This window comes from Pocillopora damicornis, chromosome 1, assembly GCF_964200805.1.
Source record: "Pocillopora damicornis chromosome 1, jaPocDami1.2, whole genome shotgun sequence".
Lineage (NCBI taxonomy): Eukaryota > Metazoa > Cnidaria > Anthozoa > Scleractinia > Pocilloporidae > Pocillopora > Pocillopora damicornis.
In genome coordinates this window covers 10,432,774-10,453,008 of record NC_142670.1, presented here as the reverse complement: position 1 = coordinate 10,453,008, position 20,235 = coordinate 10,432,774, and the positions used below count along the sequence as shown (strand labels likewise).

The window sequence follows — 20,235 nt, the reverse complement described above, 5'->3', positions numbered from 1 at the left end:
CCTTTCACAGATATATTTGGACGAACTCGCTGACGAAGCGATAAAGTTCCTATTCGTGGAATGGGAAAGCTGCGACAATGATATAGTTATGGGTAAAGCAGTACGTGGGGACAAGGCGTCAAACACAGTTTTTTTCGAAAAAATGGAATGAGCTGCTTCCAAAATTGAGACATCCAGTGTGGGGTAGATTCAAATATCATATCAAATGAAGAGATTTGTGGAAACAACTCCTCGAACGATAAGATATGATGACGTCCCATGCCTAGCGATGGTACTTCACTTGCAATAAAGCAGGAAATTAATATCACGAGATTATTGAGGAGCTTGCATGCACTCTTCTGGCGTCCTGATGAGTTCCTCACTCGTTTTTGACAAAAAATATGCGAAGAGGATCACCCGCAAACAACTCACGGGATTCTCATTATATCTAAACAGCTCTAGTCAGTCCTATAAGGGGAACGAGTTGAATTGCTGTTGAATTGCTGTTGGGTTGAAATGTCCTCAGAATCTCGACATCGTTCTGTATTGAGCAAAACGAAATCTTCGGTCGAGTTCTTTTAGGTTTGCAAGTAGTTTCTTTATTGGTTATCACATTCTTCACCAATTCAAACATTTGTCAATTTTGGAGAATATTACTACGTTATGTTTCCTAATATTTGCATTATCTCTCCCTTGAAAGCTTATTTCGATTACATTACAAAGCCACTTGTTAAAATAAATAATATTTTCAGTATAGGACCTTGTTATTGTCCTTGTTCTGTCAGAAAAATTGTCGCTACCTAAGTTTAAATATCGTTACTTGAGTAATAGATAAACAGGGTAAGAATCAGGAGAGCCAAATTACTCGATTTATGCAGCACTTGGGGATGTAAGCGTCTTGTGGGCTGTTTTGACTTTTTGTGAAATGAGTAGCCTACGGATTAGACAAGAATTCAGCGTTAAACAAAGTATATCACCAGAAGGACAGCGTTTACAGCGAGAGCAAGTCGACAAAGCCGTACCTTGCGTGACAAATACTGAGTAACCACATGGCTTCAATTGCATAATCTATCCTAATTTATGCGTCGTGCACTTTCGGCACGGTAACTCCATGTAAATTAGCCCTTAGTCACGTGACGTTTGGGAAACCTGAAATATTTTGAGAAGGAAAGTAACCGAATTGCGTGAATTAAGGAGTGTCTATTTCGAGCTCAGTGGTTAGATTGTCTGCAATCTGTGTTTGATTTTTGCTAATTCGCCGGATTCGTTTATTACTTTACCGAGAGGTAAGAATTATGTTCAATATAGATACGAATTTAGCTAACTTGTAAAGTGTAGCCTCGCTAAAACCCGAAACAGCGAAATGAAACGACCGAAATGAAACAAGCGAAATCACCGGACCAAAACACACCACTACAACATGGCAATCGAGAGAACGACCTCCCGTGAGTTAGATCAGGAGTAGACCATAATTGAAACGTGACGAATGGCATTCATTTTATTATCATTGACTGTTTTTTTTTCATGCTAATTTTTGGTCTGGTGATCTCGTTCCGTTTTCGTCGTTTCGGTGGTTTCACTTGTTTCGGTGGTTTCGTTTTGATGTTTCGGGTTTTATTACAAGTTTATGCCAGTTTCGCTCCGTTTCATTTTCGACTCCGTCCAAAAAACCTTCTTGCAAGCACATTCTTCAATGAACTCGATTTGAAACTGCCTTTTTAAGTAAATGATAAGGTTTCTTGAGATCTTAAACCGCATGATTGAAAGATTACATGTTTTAATGACTTCAAGGTCTTCTTGAACAAAACTAGTGACGTGTGGGTCCCTATTATTGCTGTCAAAGCAAACTTTGTTGTGACATAGGAAATCTACATCTTAGCCACCAAATATATGATAAGCTGATAGCTTCGTGTTATTCCTAGAAGCTTCTTTCAATAACTTAGTATGCTTTATTTAAATACTTTATTTTAAAAGTATTTATGTCTATAACCTTTAGATCTCTGGTTCAGTTCCGGTCTAGCCATCCTTTCAATGATTAAATTTCAAAGTTCACTGATTTATCAGTTTATAACCTTTGGATTTTATCGATGGTTCGCTTTATATATTTCACAGATATATATGTTTGTATTAATGTTTGAATTTATTTATTATGTATCAGTCATATGGCAGGTCAAACTTGATTTTGATGGGGGGCTAAGTTACTGGGCCAAGAATGAAATGGGGCAAAACTGGCAGATACTAATTCATGTGTGATCAATTTTTGAGATTATTCATGATGTGTGAAAAGGCCAAATATTTTTATGTGACTGAGTTTTAGAGAGGGGTATAAGGGAACCTCTGCCAATGAAAAGATAGAATTTAAATCCTTAGAAACCTCTGAGCTCAGTTCTTTGTGATTCATTCACAATCTTTCTCAGTGAGATGTATAAGTAACCATATCATACTTGTAATGTGCATTTCAAGCCAAAAAATTTTAATTCCAGTATTTGGCCAGTTGTCTCGTGTTTGCGAAAAGAACTAAAACTTTCCCTTCCATATTCAATAATTTTGATTATTATACTTAAGACTTACTATGAAAAAGCTGGTTGGTCAAGAGCATTCAATCAATATACTGTACCGCTCGAAGATAAGCGAACCACCTAACGCGTTGTCAACGCGTGGGCTCGAAGAAGTCAACGCGTTAGTGCTCTTTCGCTAACGCGTTAGCTAACGCGTTAGCTAACGCGTTGATCATCGACCCGTATTGCCTTTGTTATTCATTTTGCCACCTCCAACCTTCTTTCTTTTGTATCCATTGTTGACCAACTCAAAGGACGGCCTTCATCCGCAACTGAAAACCTTTTTGAATTTGCATAATTTTACTTGTCGGTCAAGGTTTACGTTCTGTTGCTTTTTGCCGGTTTTGAGCAAAATGTATTCTGCGACAGATATCTGAAAAAAAAATTAAGGCAAGTTTTCGAAAACTACAGAGCAACTCTAAACAAATGAACCCAGTCGAACTGATGCGCTCTCTGTTTCTTGAGTCGAGAATCGAAAACGCTCATCGCCAGAATGTCTGGGCCACGCGAGTCGATTCTTTCTGCAACCAAAATTTCAATCACGATTTCGTCAAGGGAAACATCAGGCGGTTTTCAACAATCCGCGTTAATCAAGTCAAACAATCTTCAGTAGCCCAAGCCAAGGCAAAACGTTTCATTATTTAAAGCCTATCGATCGAAATTCGAGTCACGAGTTTTATTCGTGAACTGCTAGCGAAAAAAACATACTTATAGTTTGTCACGCTTTTGTTTACGTTCTGCCGCTTTTCGCCCGGCTTTCAGCTGACTGTATTGTGTGTGTGAGAACAAATTGAGAATTAACTTGAACGAAAAAAGTGTTCTAACGCAGACACTCGAAAAATCACAGCGAGCGACATTACAACTACAGGTGAAATGGCCCGTACAAGAAGCCTGCGAGTCAACGCTCGCTCGCGAAAACAGTCAAAACACGCATCACCATAGTGTCTGGGCCACGTGCGGCCTCTTTCCAAAACAACAATTGAGTTGAGTCTCTAAGCTAAAGAGAAGGTTCACGCTTTTCAATTATTCGATTTCTCGTCGCCAGGATCCTGTAAAAAAACTCGCTGGTAACCCGAAAGATGGCCAGAAGTTTTACTCCCGAGGTTTTACTATTTTATCGGCGGACCTTTGACGAAATTTGAGCCACAAGTTTCATCATAACTGTGTTGACTAGCGCGTGACCAAATTATTCTTTACAAGTGCAATTTGTATCTTTCAATGGTTTCTATGCGAACTTTTATTTTGCGTGTGATCGTGATTAACTAAGTTTTACTTTTTTTTTCCAGGGCGGGAAAAAGGCCATATTTAACACGCCCAGAGTTTCACTGCTTAAATAGCGACAAGTTAGTGCTACGGTGTTTGATGAATTTCGAGAAAAATTTCGAAAAACAGTTTGGGATACAGGTGAACGAGAATTTCGAAAGTATTCACAAATTACAGGTTGTAAAATGAAATAGCTTGACTCTTAGTTCGGTTTTTAGGAACAGATCTTTGGATGACGCTTGTTATTTGGAATACACAGACGCCGTGGAGATGCTAAGGTGATTGTGACAAAAAAGTCGGCTTTGTTTGGGCCTCTTGTTATGCAAAATGGTTTTTAAGTGTGATCTACTAATGAGCTTCGCTAAACGCGTTTGCGTTTGCGTGGACACGCAAACGCAAACGCGTTAAGTTCAAAACGCCAACGCGTTGGCTCTGCGTGGGCAACGCGTTGAGTGGTTCGCTTATCTTCGAGCGGTACTGTACAGTAGTGTGTGAAGTTGACATGATAAAATGCAATATCTGAAGCTTATTCTGCATTTATCAAGATTATCATTTAGAGGTCAATGTCTGCGTAGTTACCAAGGCCTTGGTCCGTCTAGTACTCTAAGACTTTTGAAAACTCAAAGAGAAGCTCGAAATAGCTGAATACCTCTAGAATATGCATAATAAAACAATTATTTAATTTAGTTTTTTATATCATGCTCAACTTCATTCAATAATTGCTTATTACCCTAATGTCAAGACCATGGATAGACCATGGTCAATCATGGCTCTGCCATGGTTGTTTACAGGACTTCCTGTTGTCCAATTCTGTTTGTAATAATACTCTTGATTAACAAATCAGACAGCTGTTATCAATTAATCAAAACTATGACAAAATTTGAGAAAGAAAGTAGACATCGGTTATACGTTTCCAAAAAAAAAACAACAACAACAGAGGCAACAACACAATCACATTTCTGTCCACTTCCACAAGCAATACATGATAATTGTCCCTTAAACTGTTCTATTACACAGTCCAATTACAAGCATGGTGTATACAATGTACTATAAGTGCTCAAATTGGGCTGGTGATAACCAATCATGTTGAACAATTTTGTTATAGTTTTGATCAACAGATGAAAAGTAATATTTTCAGAAGAAAGTTTTTCTTCCTCCACATTTTTAACTCTGATATCTGCAAATTATTAAGGTCCTGCAAAATAAGTAAGGATTTTTCCTTTTTGCACTGAGAGGGGGTAGCCAATATTAATGATCAATTGTTTCAAAGTTGTTGTTTTTTTAGTCATTACTTGCTAGTTTGAAAAAGCAACAAATGCATTCAGTACATATATGGGGACATGAATTATTTTGTTCATAGGTAAAAACTCTCATTCCCTTGACCCTTTCACTCCCAAGATCTCTTTAGTAATTCTCCTTACTGTTTGCCATACCATTCTTATGATGTAAGTTTGGAGAATTTGGTATTGGATCAACTAATAATCCTTACTAATATTTTCCTTTATTCATATCACTTATCTGTTTGATGTTGTGTTGATATTTTGTAAGGAGAATTCCTGTCTTGGTCATTCATGCAAGTTAAAGGGTTAAATAAGGGTCATGAGTTTTGAAATTGGTTAATGATTGCAGTTGTAAAACGTTTTACTTGAATTCATTTTGTTGCACATTAAATATTTAAGAAACCAAGCACAATTTATAAAGTTTTGGAGACAGTCCTTGATGAATGTGCAAATTTATGTAGGATCTCAGTAATTTATTTTACATTCAACTCTCTGCTAATGGACACTCTTGTAAGTGCACAGCTCTATTTATGGACACTTTTTTCAATTTCCCATTTTTGTACCTAGACAAACTCTGTATTAAGTACACATTCCAGGAATTATTCTAACTTGTAGGTGGACAGCTCCATTAGCAGACACTTTTACCAGTTTAGAGGGTGCCCATTTAGGAGAGAGTTGACGGTACCAATCATGTTCTTTATCACTATCCTCAGTTCATACTTTTCACATTCCCTTCTTAGTTAAGCTTTTATTGATAAACATGAATAAGAAATTACAACAAGTTTTCTTTACTCTGCAATTTTGTTTATTTCACCAACAACATTCCTTGCTTAACATACTCAGTACAGCAACTATGGGCTAGTTTAAAAGCATCATGCTGCTAAACAAACTCTGTTAAAAAAACAAAACAAAAAGCTCTCTTTCTGATTATTTTTGTAACTAAACAGTGAATATGTCAGTCTCTATTAAATAATTAGGACCACATTGTGATGAATTCACTCTGTGAACTGAAAATAATAATAACTTAAAGAGAATAAAACCAAATAACAGGTTTGAAAATAAGCAACTTGGTCTGAATATTGACAGCTTAGAAATCATTCATGTTTTGGTTTATATTAAAGCTGTCCTAGGTTATCACATCAAGATAAAACCAACCATTGATTTGCACTATTGATTTCTTTCCATTTGGATATTAATTTTTAAAATGAAAGTAGTTTGTATGTTTTCCCAAAAGCAGCTCTGAGAACTCAGTGTATTTAAATATCTTTCTTGTTCATAATTGCCTTTTATGTTCACATGTATAACTCAAGCAGCTGCTTATGAACACAAAAAATTATGCAAAGAGATTTAAGTTGAAATGTTTCTCATGAAAATAAATAACTAAAGTCTTTGCACAAAGACATTAATTTTACTCAAAGTGTTTAAAAGAACACTGAAGGGTGGAATTGGCTTCTAAAGATAATGCAGTAAGAGGATTAAATTACTACAGTACCTTGGTTTAGTAGATGTTAACTTATAAACCTCATTTTTGGCCATTTTTGGTTCAATGGTTATTATAATTGCCAAGAAAGTTACTTCAAGTTACTCACCTTTAATGACAGCTTGTTTTTTTTTGTTCTGACAGTTACATTTCTAAGACATGGATTCCCATATTTCTAAAGAAAAACTGAGAAGTAAGATTGAAACAACTTATGGAAGAAAGAAATTAGATCTGTCAGGGTGGAATTTGCTTGAGGTGCCGGAAGCTGTGCTGGAACTAACTGAGTTGGAGAAATTTAATCTGTCAAGGAATAAACTTAAAAAAATGCCTGAAAATGTTGGAAAACTAAATAATATTATGGTACTTCTTGTAAGTGGAAACCAGCTGTCCATATTCCCTGCAAGTTTGACACAGCTGAAGAAACTTGAATGGCTAGACATCTCGCGTAACAAACTAACCACCATCCCTGATGCTATTGGTGAGATGGTGGGGCTGGAAGTACTGGGTCTGAGTTACAACCAGCTGACTGTGTTGAGTCCAGCAATAAAACAGCTGAAGAAACTCAAATGGCTGGACATCTCACATAACAAACTAACCACTATTCCTGATGCTATTGGTGAGATAGTGGGACTGTGGAGACTGGATCTGAGTTGCAACCAGTTGACTGTGTTGAGTCCAGCTATAACACAGCTGAAGAAACTCATAGAGCTGAACATCTCATTTAACAAACTAACCATCATCCCTGATGCTATTAGTGAGATGGTGGAACTGGAGAGACTGAATCTGCGTTGCAACCAGTTGATGGTGTCGAGTCCAGCTATAAAGCAGCTGAGGAAACTTAAATGGCTGGACATCTCACATAACAAACTATCCACCATCCCTGATGCTATTGGTGAGATAGTAGGGCTGGAGGAACTGGATCTGAGTTATAACCAGCTGACTGTGTTAGGTCCAGCTGTAAAACAGCTGAAGAAACTCCAATTGTTGTTTGTGAATGGGAATCCTTTTACAGTTGAAGGAATAAGAAGTGTTATGGAGCTAGAAAATAGAAGAATTATTGACCAAGTATATTCAGATCTCCAAGGTGAGTAAAGGAAATTTCTGGTCACACTAATGTTGTGACACGTGTATTTACTAAATTTACTAAATTAGTTCTAATGATTGACTTGCAAGTGGTTGTTCTGCTTGTTACTGATTATCACAAGTAGCTGGCAATAGCTACACAATAAAGCCTGAAGTAAATACCATCACAGTCACTGTATGATTTAACAATGTTGGCATCACTTAAGAAATACATGACTTTTGAATTGGAAGTTTTTGTTATATATTGAAAAGCTTTATTTTGACAATTTGGCTGACACTGAAATTTAAGTTCATCAATAAGGAAATATGATTTGATGTGGAATCAAGCGGGTTTATGTAATTAGAAGTTATTTTATGCAGTTAGGAGTTATTGTTTTGTGTTTTACCTTCTATTTGACTGGAATAATGAAAGGCTGAAGTGAATCTTGACTCATTCACTGTTAGGAATTGTTGTTTTATTTTTGCTTTCTATTTGATTAATTGGAAGTGTTTATAAATTGAATAACTTTTGGCTTATCAAACAAAATTTATAATCTAATACAATTTGTGAATTAAGTTACAGGAATAAAACTTAAATGTGTTTTAGCGTGACAGAATTCTGATCATTATTTCCATATAATTAAGACTGGTGGTTTTTTGTGTAATCTTTTTTAAACTTACAGTTGTTACGTTGTGGAAATATGCGCTTTTTCTCTCTCTTTTACAAACAATTTATTGGCTATTGACTCCTCACTACTTGGCAGAATTGTTATAAAGTCATTGCCTCTCTCTTGTGTATACATGCCGTCATAAGGGGTTCTAATTCTTAATGTTATGAAACATCGAGTCAGTTTAGTTTTGATGTGCATGTTCACCAAACTCATCACTACATTTCATGCCAGAAGAATTATTTTGACTGGCTGTGTAACGTTTATGTAAGAGTGGGTTAAACGACATGTTTTCTAAACTCACTAATGCATGAACATCAGAAAAAAAAACAATTTCGATGGTTTAGTTTTTGTATACCAGCCTTACTCCAAAATTATTCATGTTAGGCATTTGTAGTAGTTGATTTGTCAACTTTTACCTTTTTTCTAAAATTATTTTTTACAAATGAATACACAACTTACTTTTCCTTTGTGTTGTGAAAACTTTTTCTGATAAGACCAAATAGCAGATGGACATAAAGCACAGCTGGCTTATGAAAGGGCTTTGAAAGATGGATATGTCACCGTTTACCGTGGTAGAATATTACTCATTGGTCAGGATAGAGCTGGTAAAACCAGTTTAAAGAAGAGTCTCCTAGGCCTTCCATTTGACTCTAAAGAACAGAGTACTGAAGGCATTGAAGTGGATCCTTCAAAGTGTGAAATTGATGTTGACCAAGCTGTAAGGAACTGGCAGTCTATTGGTGAGAATAAACCAGGACTGCTGGAATGTTCTAAAGATGTGGCAAAGATTGTGGTAGAGAAAATATTTGTACAAGACAAGTTTGCCAGAAAAATGACTATGCAGCTAAAACATTTTGGAGAAGAAGATACAGATAAAAGTTCAAAAGAAGATTTTGAAAAAGATTCAGCCCATGTTTCATCAGCAGATTTTGGAGAGGGATCTTTTGATGGTTACAAATGTGGCAGGAAAAAGGTGCTGTAAGAGTTTCAAAAGTATTCTTTACAAACATGTTTAAGGCAGCTTTTTTATGTGACAGTATAGTTTAAAATGCTTAATGTCAAATAAAGATTATTTCAACCTTAAAGTGAAACAAAAATCGAAATTGTTAAATTTTGAAGTGATTTTTTTGTGTGTGCAATGGTTCTAGCCAAAAAGCAGGGAAGTGTTTGTGGTCTAAACAATAATTTCCCTCATCGCCTGAAGAAGACTAGCAGTAGGCAGTCAAAACGTTGCGATCTACATCACATGTGACTACATCGTGAGACAAAGGAAAAACTTAGCTTTTATTGTTATTCACCATGATGAATAACCACAACCTTTTCCACGAAATTTCCCTCCTGTTACATGTACTGTCATTTTATTTAATTTACATCAAACTTTGACATAATTATTTCAGATGTGGAATGAGTTTGCTGGCTAAACTAAATAACTGTGGTACTTAAAGTAGTTAATTTCACCTTATTTGATACTTCACTCAGGTTGGGGATAAAGGAGACTATGCGTCAGTAGATGCTATGGACAACATTAGCATTGAACACTCGATGGACTGCATCTCAGATGAGCCCAAGGTAATTATTGATGTCGCTCAACCCCCTGATACTGAAGAGCATGTTCATCAGTGGTTGAAGTATCTCCAAGGCAAAGACATAGAAAGTGGTTCATTCAAAGAAGAATCCTATGTCAAAATGGATATATGGGACTTTGCAGGGCAGCACCTGTACTATGCCAGCCATCCTATTTTCTTATCACAACGAGCATTATACATACTGGTGCACAATCTCAGCAAGCCTTTGGATGCCACAGCTGAGCCTTGCATGAGGCAAGGGAGTAATGATGTGAAGTTAGAAAACCCTAACAATGAAACAAACATGGAGAATTTGCTGTCATGGCTGGCTACAGTACACGGTGTTGCCCTGGCAACTGATGACCCGGAGGATGATGCACAACATAAGCTACCCTACCTTCGCCCCCCAGTGTTTATTGTTGGAACACATGCTGACAAACCAGTAGAAGACATAGAAGTAATAAAGAAACAAATACAGGAGAGAATTTCTGGTATGGAATATGAGAAGCATGTGGTCAGACCTTTATTCTGGATTGACAACACTCCGGGACAAAACTTGATTGACAACACTCAGGAACAAAACTTGATAAAGAAATTTATCCAGAAAATTCTAAACCAAAGAGAGAAACATAAAACAGGTAAGATATCTCATGTCATTTTGTATCCTTAACAATGTGTTACTTGTAGCAATTGATGGTTTTGTAATTGGTTACTAGCTTGTCTTTGGGTCAATTCCAACAACACTTAATTTGTGGCCATTTTCTTTTAATCAAAGGCCCATTTGGTAGATGGTTGGCAAGCATTAAGCATACAATAATTATTATCTGACTCACATTTACATGTAACCCATCAGTTCTGCTGTGTGTCATTATAATTTTAAAAGGTTTGTAGACATGTAGAATGTCTCCGTGGGAGTGGTAAGTGAAGGATACCACCCTGGTTGAATGAGTTCAGGGTACTAATGGAGGCTGCACTCTTCTCAGGTTTCAGCTACTTTATGTACCAGCATCACTATACTGGGGTCTATAAATTTTTGCTGACAGATTCATCAATCTTAGAGTTTAAAATAAGGAAGATGATTTTGGGAGTTGGAGAATTATCATCTAAGCTATGTTGTCAGCTATAAGATATCTGTGATCACACATGTATGCATGACACAAACTATTCTCATTGTAAGGACATGTTTCTGTGTTACATTTTGCTTTGAATTCATTTTCTAAACATATCCAGCAGAGGAAGAAGGGAAAGCGGATGGAATAGATAAATTGCAGGACAGAATCCTGGAGGTGTTGAGGCAGGAGCCCTATATGGGGGAGAAAATACCTGTCAGGTAAACCAAAATAACTTTTTATCTGGCAAACCGCATTTCATGGACTTTGGGATCAATGTTTCATTCAAACAGTCATGAGTAGTACTTTGAAGAGCAGTCAGTCTTTTGAGCATAACTGTATATGCATGTAAATGTATATCAACACAAAAGTATCTTACCTCCACTAGTTTGAAGTTCATCAAAACTCTTAAAACATCAGACTATACAAACACACTGCAGTCATTTAAGTGCAAACAAACAAAACTCTAATTCATGACATTGTGACAATACTGTCTATAAAAAGGTGTGAATGTCTGATGGATATTTGAGAAGGCACAGCTCTTTGAATTGAGATTGTTCATGCGAAAAACACAACCATGTTTGAATTTTCCTAAAGTTTGGAGATAGCTAGATAGAGAAAATAGATGAATTAACACTGGAAGACTACAAATAAGTACACGTCTAAATGAAGTTAATATCCAATTTTTAACCCCAATACATTTTAACTATTCTGTTGCCTTCTAGATGGTTTTTGTTTGAAAAGGTAATTGAAGCTTTGCTGGGCAAACAGATTTATCACAGAAACCTGCAACAACTTAAGCACTTTGCAAGGAGAGATTGTTTCATAGAAGATGCAAAAGAGTTTGAGTCCATGGTCAGTTTTTATCATGGTCTGGGGATGATAATCAAGCACCGCAGTACAGTTGTACTGAAGGCTCAGTGGTTGATTGATCTGTTCAAACAGCTAATAACCATTCCACCTTTCAATAAACAGGTAGGAAAAAAGATTCATTTTTGCAATCATCTTTAATCTTTACAATTGCGGACCCCAAGTTGTTTGATGTACCTTTTTAGTTTTTCAGGTCATAAATTGGTTTGGCCTTTTTACTTTACAAGAGACTTGAATTGACTTGCTACCGCCCAAAATAATTGCACTCATACAAGTGAATAGTTCTTTTTGCTTGCGCTAATTGTTTTTTACTGTGCTGAGTAACAACTAATAATCACCTCTGAGCAGTCCAAGATACAAAATTTTTAGTTCTTGTACATAAACGTGTAAAAAATTCAAAAGGAAAATTTAGTGGACCACTCTTATCTGGAATTTATGTTATTTATATATCTTGTAGATTCCCCTATATGCTGAGTACTGGCAGGAACTTGAAGGAAGTGGCATCCTTAGTATGGAACTTGTTGATCATGTGTTCTCCAACTTTATTGATCAAGGAATCATTAGAGAAGACATCTTAGACATGATGGAGCAATTTGGTTTGATCGCTAAGTTCTCAGCATCCCTAACTGATGAGAAGTACTTTGTACCAGCTCAGTTGAAGTCATCGCCTGAAGAACTCTGTAAGATGGAACCATCATCAACTGATCCATGTCCATTATATCTCCTCTTTGTCCATGGCTTTGTCCCTCATGGTCTCTTCTTGCAGCTTGTCTCGCGATCCATTCGTTGGTGTTCAAAGACATGGGCCACGCATCAACCTAGCCTGTACCAAAATGGAGCATGGTTCATCATTGGGAAAGATATTCATGATTTTGTCCTCATATGCAAAACAGGATTCGTGAAGGTAATCTTGAGACAAAGAGAAGTACAAAGTCATCAGGTTGTGGGACAGAACTCCATTAAACTAGCACCTCTTGTTCGTGAATTTCTTGAAGACACCCTGAAGAATTTGTCACAAGAAATGGCATACCTGAGGGGACTGCGGTATAGGCTGTGTGTTGCATGTCCTTACTGTCATGAAGGAGCAGAAGAAACACGTCATGCATGCTCAGATCACGTGAAAACCACTTGCACACACAAGGACTGCTTCCACCTCATTGATGCAAATGAAGGTCAACCAGACATCTGCAAGCGAAAACCTTGCAATAAGGTGGAACCAGTGTCTGGATTGAAGAACTGGTTCTTGAAAAGAAGATCCCAGGTATAATTGATTATAATGATCTTTCGAGCAAAGATTTCTAACCTCAGTTTTATCTTTGCTTTGTTCCTCTAACTTGACGAGAATATCAATTGGGCTGTGATCAGTGTTGAGAAAGGGAGCCTGATAGATTGACTTCAGTTTTAAATTTTATACTTTTTGGAATTTTATGCTTTTTTTGTTTTTCCTTGGTAAAGTATTAATCAATAAAAATTTGTATGAACACATTCAAAGTCTTTTTATGTAATTATCATAATCTTATATGACCCTTTCTTTCTTCAGGGTTTGTTCTCTTCAAATGAAGCTGCTAGATCCCATGATGAAGCAAGTGAAATCAATTCAATGAAGTCTGCCGCAGCATTGAAGGTGACTCTCCTTTGCAATGAGTGGAGTTCCTCAATGGGGGGCTTGTCCACCATTAACAGACAGCTTGCCATTCTGTTGGCCAAGCACTCTGAAGTGGACGTTACCCTCCTTGTCCCACAGTTTGCTTGTTCTGAAGAAGAGAGGAGAATGGCTCGAATTCACAATGTTTCCCTCAGAGAGGCACAAAAACGTCCAGGTTATGCCGACTCCCTTGACTGGCTGAGTGCCCCACCGAGAGATCTGGACATTGACATAGTGCTGGGTCATGGAGCAAAGCTTGGTAAACAAGCTCAATTCTTTAGAGAATCGCACCAGTGCAAGTGGATACAGGTAGTGCACACTGCGCCCGAAGAACTTGCAATGCACAAAAACTATCCCAAGGCTATTTCTAAAGGTGAAGAGAAGAATTTAACTGAAGTGACTTTGTGTAAGTTGGCAGATGCTGTGCTAGCTGTCGGACCAAAGCTAACAGACGCTTTCTCCGCTCAGCTCCGCTCATGCAAGAGTGAAAACGACATCCTTCAACTGACTCCTGGAACTTTCCGTGAGTTCTCTGACGTAAAACAAGCCCCAAAGGAGAGTAACAAGTTTAAGGTACTGACGTTTGGCCGTGGTGACCCAGAGGACTTTAGCCTTAAAGGTTACGATATCTCTGCCAGAGCAATAGTTGAACTAAAAGACAGGTCTTACTGTCTCATCTTCGTGGGTGCACCTGACGGTAAACAGGATGAGGTTGCAGCGAATTTGCTGAAGAGTGGAATTGATAAAAACCAGCTGACCGTGAGGAAGTTTGTGCACAGCAAAGAGAGATTGAAAGAATTATTTTGTGAAGTTGATCTCTGCATCATGCCCTCTAGAACAGAGGGTTTTGGTTTGACAGCGTTAGAAGCGTTGTCTGCTGGTCTTCCAATTCTTGTGAGTGGAAACTCAGGATTTGGTGAAGCACTGTGCACTGTGCCATCAGGCAAATCATTCGTGGTGGAGTCTGAGGACCCAGGGGAGTGGGCAAAGGCAATTGCTAGTGTCCGACAGAAGGAGAGATCAGATCGACTTCAAGATATTCAGCAACTGAGGAGTTCATATGAAGAGAAGTTTAGCTGGGAGAAACAGTGTGACAGTCTTGTGGAGAAGATGTGGGACATAGTTCATGGTGAGAATGTTTTGAATATCCTTCAAAAAGTGATTTAGGGGGCTCCTCTGGTTTCGGTCTTTTATTACTTGTGATTTAAAGCATAAACACCTATAAAAAAGATGTTAAACATGAATAGTAATCAGTCATTTTAGCATATTGTTGTTTTCTGTGATATTAAAAAAATATTTCTTTCTATCTTTTTAGCTTCTAAAAGACGAGACACAAGTTTTAGAGCTCGGCAAGGCACAGCAACTGAACAACTTACAGTTCATTCATTACTGACTCCAAGTGAGTAAAAGAATTTAATAACACATGATAATTGACATCCCCAAAGAAGTACAGACAGGTTACAAGGAGATCCAGCAATTTTCTCTCCTTAACTTTGGCTTCAGGCCAGCTATGCTTCGTAAAAACTTAGCAAGGTACTTTTAACTTATGAGACATGTTTGTACTTATACCCCTGCACTCTTCAGTTCCAAACGTAAAACGTGTACAAACACATTTTATTTCCTTTTACTTCCTGATCCGAACAGACGGCTAGGTGTTGATACAGTTGTCTTTCGAAGCAATAATGAAGTAATCACATATTCATAAGGTAGAGGAAATACATCAGAATATTTTTGAAGCTCGTACTTTTATTTCAGGATTCCTTTCTCCAGTTACACCGATATGAGTGTGGACCTCGTCGTTAATTTTTCTTCACTTCTTCTTCTCTCTTGCTTATTAGTGTATTCATTCACGGGCAGAAATCGAACTTAAACAGTAACGTAATTGACGGTTACAGCTTCCTTTTTAAGGATGAGTTGTTGGACAAAACAGAAGTCTGGTGATTGAAGCTATTTTCGTTTTGACCCTAAGGTTTCTTCTATTAGATTGAGAATTGTTATTTTCCAACAGACAATTCTTCCGCTTTTTTCATGAAGTCAGATTACTAAAAACCTTGTCTTTTCTAGGTTCTCTTGACCGAATCATCCAGGAACTTCAGCAGATGCAACTCGATGCAAGGAAAGTCAAGAGCAGAACAGATCTATCATTGGGGCTAAGGAATATTGCATCAGACAGGGGCTTCAGAATATCTGACAATCAAGGATTAGGAAATTGCATGTTCTACGCCTTGTCCGAACAACTGGAAATTGTTAAGGGAATCAAAATCCCACATGGCGAATTAAGACAAAACCTGGTTCAGTACCTCAGGGGTAACCCAAAACTTGTAAGTTGATGTTAGTATGTCTAACAGAGTATGTCACGTGATGTTATTTAAAGAGTATGATAAAGGTTTACCGATAATACAGGCTACTTGGCTAACACTATTAGAACCTATCCCAGTTTTCAAAGCATGAAGTCAACCAGAAATATTGTTACTCCTCCTGTATGGAATGATGGTCTTTTTTTCAGGAGTTCTGATACCAGCTCGCACTCTTGGTGGAAAGGGGAACTTGAAGTATTTAACTTTATTATTCAAGAAGCCACACAATGACGTTCGTTACAGTTAAATTCATATATGATGTAATGTGGTGTCTGAAGAAGCAGGCCAACCCGGGTTTAGTCATTTGAATATTTAGTTTAAAAAAAAGTTGGCTTTAAACCTCTATCAGATAACAGAATTATATTCAAAGCGTTTTGAAACATACACGGACGTTTTGAAAGACGTTTCAATCACAAAAATTTGTTACTATGCAGTAAATTGCTACTCGAAGGTTGTTTCGTACCATTCTCATAAAGTTACTACCTGACTTTTACTCCATGCGTTTAAGTTCCTATCAACAATCCTTTTAAGTTTCCTCCTTTTATTGATTCTTCTTACAGCCGGATGGAACAGATCTGTTTCACTTTGTCCATGGATTTCAAACATGGACTGAATACCTGGTACACATGGAACAAGATGGTGCTTGGGGTGATCACGTGATTCTGTGTGCCGCAGCAAACTCCTTTGGAACGTGTATTCGTGTGGTCAGCAGTCTATCCCATAGCAATGATGTAATCATTACGCCACATTGTCCAGTTGACGAAAGCAAACCTCTTATGCTGGGACATATTCATGAGGTGCACTATGTCAGCCTTCAACCCGTGCAAGGTACAGCTCATCACATTACTCCAATTAAATGTAATTTCTGTTTTATAGTGATATTTGTTAGTTAGGATCCTCAGTCTTCTTTTTAATACCTAGTTGACAACAATCACCCTTTGTGGTTTTCATATTTCAGGCTTCATCGTTGGCTCCCATCTCAACAATCAAACGCAGTTCAAGCGGTCTCTTGTTCTCCCTTGCCATTAAATCACGGTGTTCTGATTATTTTGTTTACAGGTTAAAGTGGCAGGCTCCTACAGTCACTTTGATCGGCCCTTGTGAAGAGCCCGGCCTAATAGAATGACTTCATAGCCACACAGACTATTGATGGAAATTGGCCAACCAGAGCTTTCTTCAGCCTGATTTATCCAAGATGAACTTTACAATCTTAGGTTTAATCGGAAGTTGTATAGTATTAGTTGGCTAATGTACTGCATGAAAAGGAAAACAACCCAAATGACATGGGGTGTATATAGAAAGGACATCACACCGTGAAAAGTTATCGTAACTATTAAAAAGTATTCATGTCTACGGGGAACACAAACTATTACCAATGTTAAACTTTATTTAAGGGGTTTGAATCATGAACTCGATTACTCTTAATTTTAATGGACAAACAAAAACATTCCTTGCAACGTACAATCTGTATGTAGAGCTGAATAAAAACTTGCTTTCTTCATATATCGATATTTTAAAACGTAATCGAGGTAATTCTTATATAAAGAAATAATAACACATTTGATCGCGGTTTAAATCATACTGTTCGATCAGAATGCTGCTTTAAGCTCTACAGCACCATGATCTCAGCAATGCATGGAATAAACAGCACTTAAAGTAATATGCTTTCTTCCCACATTTAGAAGGCAATCGATAAATGAGATAAACTGCAGAAGTCCGTTGGCTTGAAGTGCCCATACTGATTAACATGTAAAAATTAGAAAATCGAGATTTTTAAGGGTTCAAGACTCCAGTCTGAACTGAGTGAGTTGGAAACGTTCCAAATAATAGTACTTTGATGGAGTTTAAGCCGGAGCTATTTTCGGATCTAATTGATGTTAAGTTTAATACCGATTGAATTTCTTTTCCTTACGTTCAGCTTCAAACAGCATTTCAGAGCATTTACAACCATAACTCAACATAGCGTCATAGAACACTCCAACAAAATTTTGCACTCTACGGCTAATTTCGATACTGGCGCTGACGAAGCGACCTCCATTATTGTTTAACCCTTTAACTCCCAGGTCAAATTTGTAATTCTCCTTACTGTCAACGATACAATTCTTATAATATTAGATCAGAGAATTTAATATTGGATCAACCTATTTTCCCCAAATTGATATTTTTCTACATTCTCATTACTCATCTGGTTGATACTGTATTTATATTGTAAGGAGAAATTCTGTCTTGGTCACTCATGGGAGTTAAAGGGTTACGATCACAAGGTTTCTATCGAGGGGGAGTCATCGCACCGATAAAAATTGTGTGACCCCACAAAGTTGACGACAGAGTGTGCCACGACTTGTTTCCTTACAGTCACAACTATACTGTAAACCCCTGAGACAGTCATAAAGTCATACTTAGCTTCTTGCATGCCTTATCGTGTCTCGCGACCCGCTCCCCGTCTCTCGCACGAGCGGTTCCATTTCTCGCTCATGCGATATTTTTGGTGCGTTGTGCCTCGTTTGTCGACATTTGTTTTTCCAAGTGAAGATAAGATTTCATATGATTGGCTTCTTCATTGTCACTTACGAAAAAAAAAAAGGTTCATTGGAGATTAACAGCAATTCTTCTTTCGGAATCCAGTTATGAATCAAATAATAACAGTTGTTATCGTTTAAGACGGACAGGAACTTGGATATTTCACTAAACATCAGAAGTCGTACAAAATCGGATTTGATCAGCTCCCTATGCAATGGCATAGTGACCTCCATTCCCTTTGCGGTACTTGGATCTAAGCTAATTAATGAATGGAATAGTTTATCTAATAACATTCGAGAATCAAATAGTATTGCAGCCTTTAAAAGGAATGTTTTAAATTTTATTGAGGATAATTAGAACTTTTATTTCTATATTTGTATATATTTCTCTTACACCTTAATTAGTAGGACATCCCTAGCATGGTGCGTCAGCGTTTTTGGTTGTCTCCTTCTCCACAACGTTTCTTTATTGTAGTGATAAATTTCATGTATTATTTATTCATAATCTAGTGGAGTGAATATCAAAGAGAACAAATGAACAAAATAATAGCGAAACACGCGTGTTTTATAACTTTGTAAATTTCCTAGCTGTTCCATACAGAACCAAAACGTGAAACACCGACTTTTACGTCCTCTTAGCAATGAAACCTCGACAGAAATTTAATCGCGGTTTTACTTTGAACTCAACAAGACGCCAACGTTTTACCACACGTCGCCGTAAAGAAATCTTAACTCCCTCAGTTCAAGCGCGACAACAACCTCGAGAAACTTCACCCCGGGATCCCGGCTTGTAAGAATGAATGTAAACACGGGCTATTTTCGATCATGGCCAGGCAGGTTACCTCACCTACCTGGAGTCTGTAGAATGCCGAATAGAGCACCGTGCCGAAAAGAGCACGACGCATAAATTATGACTGATTATGCAATTGAAGCCATCTGGCTACTCAGTATTTGTCGTGCAAGATACGGCTTCGTCGAATTGCTCTCTCTGTATACGCTGTCCTTTCGGTGACATACTTTGTTTGGTGCTGGATTCTTGTGTAATCTTTAAGTTACTTATTTTACAAAAAGTCAAAACAGCCCACAAGACGCTTACATCCCCAAGTGTAACGTTGCGTAAATTTAGTACTGCGGGTCTCCCAATTCTCACTTAGTTTAACCATTACTTAAGTAGCATTATTTAAATTTAGGCAGCGAGACTTTTTCCATGTATATTGATGTCTGATATTAACCTTTGTTCCCTTAAACCCAGTCGTTCGCGGTTTTTTTTTCTTCGTCAGTGGCTGTGTTATCAATGAATCCATTTTTTAGTCTTTAATCACAAATCAGCGCTAAGCTCTAAATTCCCATAGCAGTTGTGATAGCCTCACTGAATCATTTGCAACTTATTGTGCTTTAGTGAAATAAAGGCAAATAAAAAAGTCAACCAAATTTGTAAAAAATATATTTTTACTTGAATAATGCAACTGGCCGCCGGTTGTAAAACCTGTAGCTGCTATATAAGATGAAACGGAGGCAAGGTAACACGTTTCCTCGCTTCCGTTTCACCTGGGTGGGGCGGGTGCGTCTATACGTAGGCTAATCAATTTTGTGCTCTCTGCGACATCTGCTCACCAGGAATTTCCTTTCAAATTATTCATCACTACGGTAAAACAGACTAAACGTGTGAAATCCGCGTAGCGGTATGTTGTCCTGAAAATTTACTATGATTTTCATGATAATTTGGTTCTATCAACTGAGTTGATAACTAAGATGGCCGCTGTAAAGAGTTACTAAAGCTGACCTCTTGATTGCTAACCCTTCGTTAGAGCGAATGACGATGGGCTATCGCTCAAAACGTCAGCTGTAAAAACTATTACGATGGCCGATTTATATGC

General features: G+C 37.6%; 1 protein-coding gene across 3 annotated transcripts; it reads left to right on the top strand.

Annotated features, from left to right (window-relative positions):
- The first annotated feature begins 1,112 nt into the window (after positions 1-1,112).
- Positions 1,113-18,905, top strand: LOC149051906 (uncharacterized). 3 transcript variants are annotated; one of them, XM_089196362.1, is made up of 12 exons: positions 1,113-1,265; positions 6,705-7,644; positions 8,788-9,266; positions 9,773-10,496; positions 11,092-11,188; positions 11,693-11,942; positions 12,295-13,098; positions 13,378-14,611; positions 14,798-14,881; positions 15,547-15,803; positions 16,400-16,697; positions 16,899-18,905. In XM_089196362.1, exons 2-12 carry the CDS (start codon positions 6,720-6,722, stop codon positions 16,901-16,903), a joined length of 5,157 nt encoding a protein of 1,718 aa, XP_089052488.1. In that variant the 5' UTR covers positions 1,113-1,265; positions 6,705-6,719; the 3' UTR covers positions 16,904-18,905. The 3 variants fall into 3 exon arrangements, with proteins under 3 accessions (XP_089052488.1, XP_089052449.1, XP_089052402.1); XM_089196323.1 differs by having other exon boundaries at positions 11,089-11,188; positions 16,400-16,667; XM_089196276.1 differs by having other exon boundaries at positions 11,089-11,188.
- Positions 18,906-20,235: the final 1,330 nt, after the last annotated feature.

What these genes read in the sequence shown, in the direction of transcription:
- LOC149051906 (XM_089196276.1), top strand. Translation starts at nt 6,720, where the DNA reads ATGGATTCCCATATTTCTAAAGAAAAACTGAGAAGTAAGATTGAAACA. An exon ending in ACAAATGTGGCAGGAAAAAG is followed by an intron (nt 9,267 to 9,772) that starts GTGCTGTAAGAG and finishes TACTTCACTCAG; the next exon opens with GTTGGGGATAAAGGAGACTA. An exon ending in AAGAGAGAAACATAAAACAG is followed by an intron (nt 10,497 to 11,088) that starts GTAAGATATCTC and finishes AAACATATCCAG; the next exon opens with CAGAGGAAGAAGGGAAAGCG.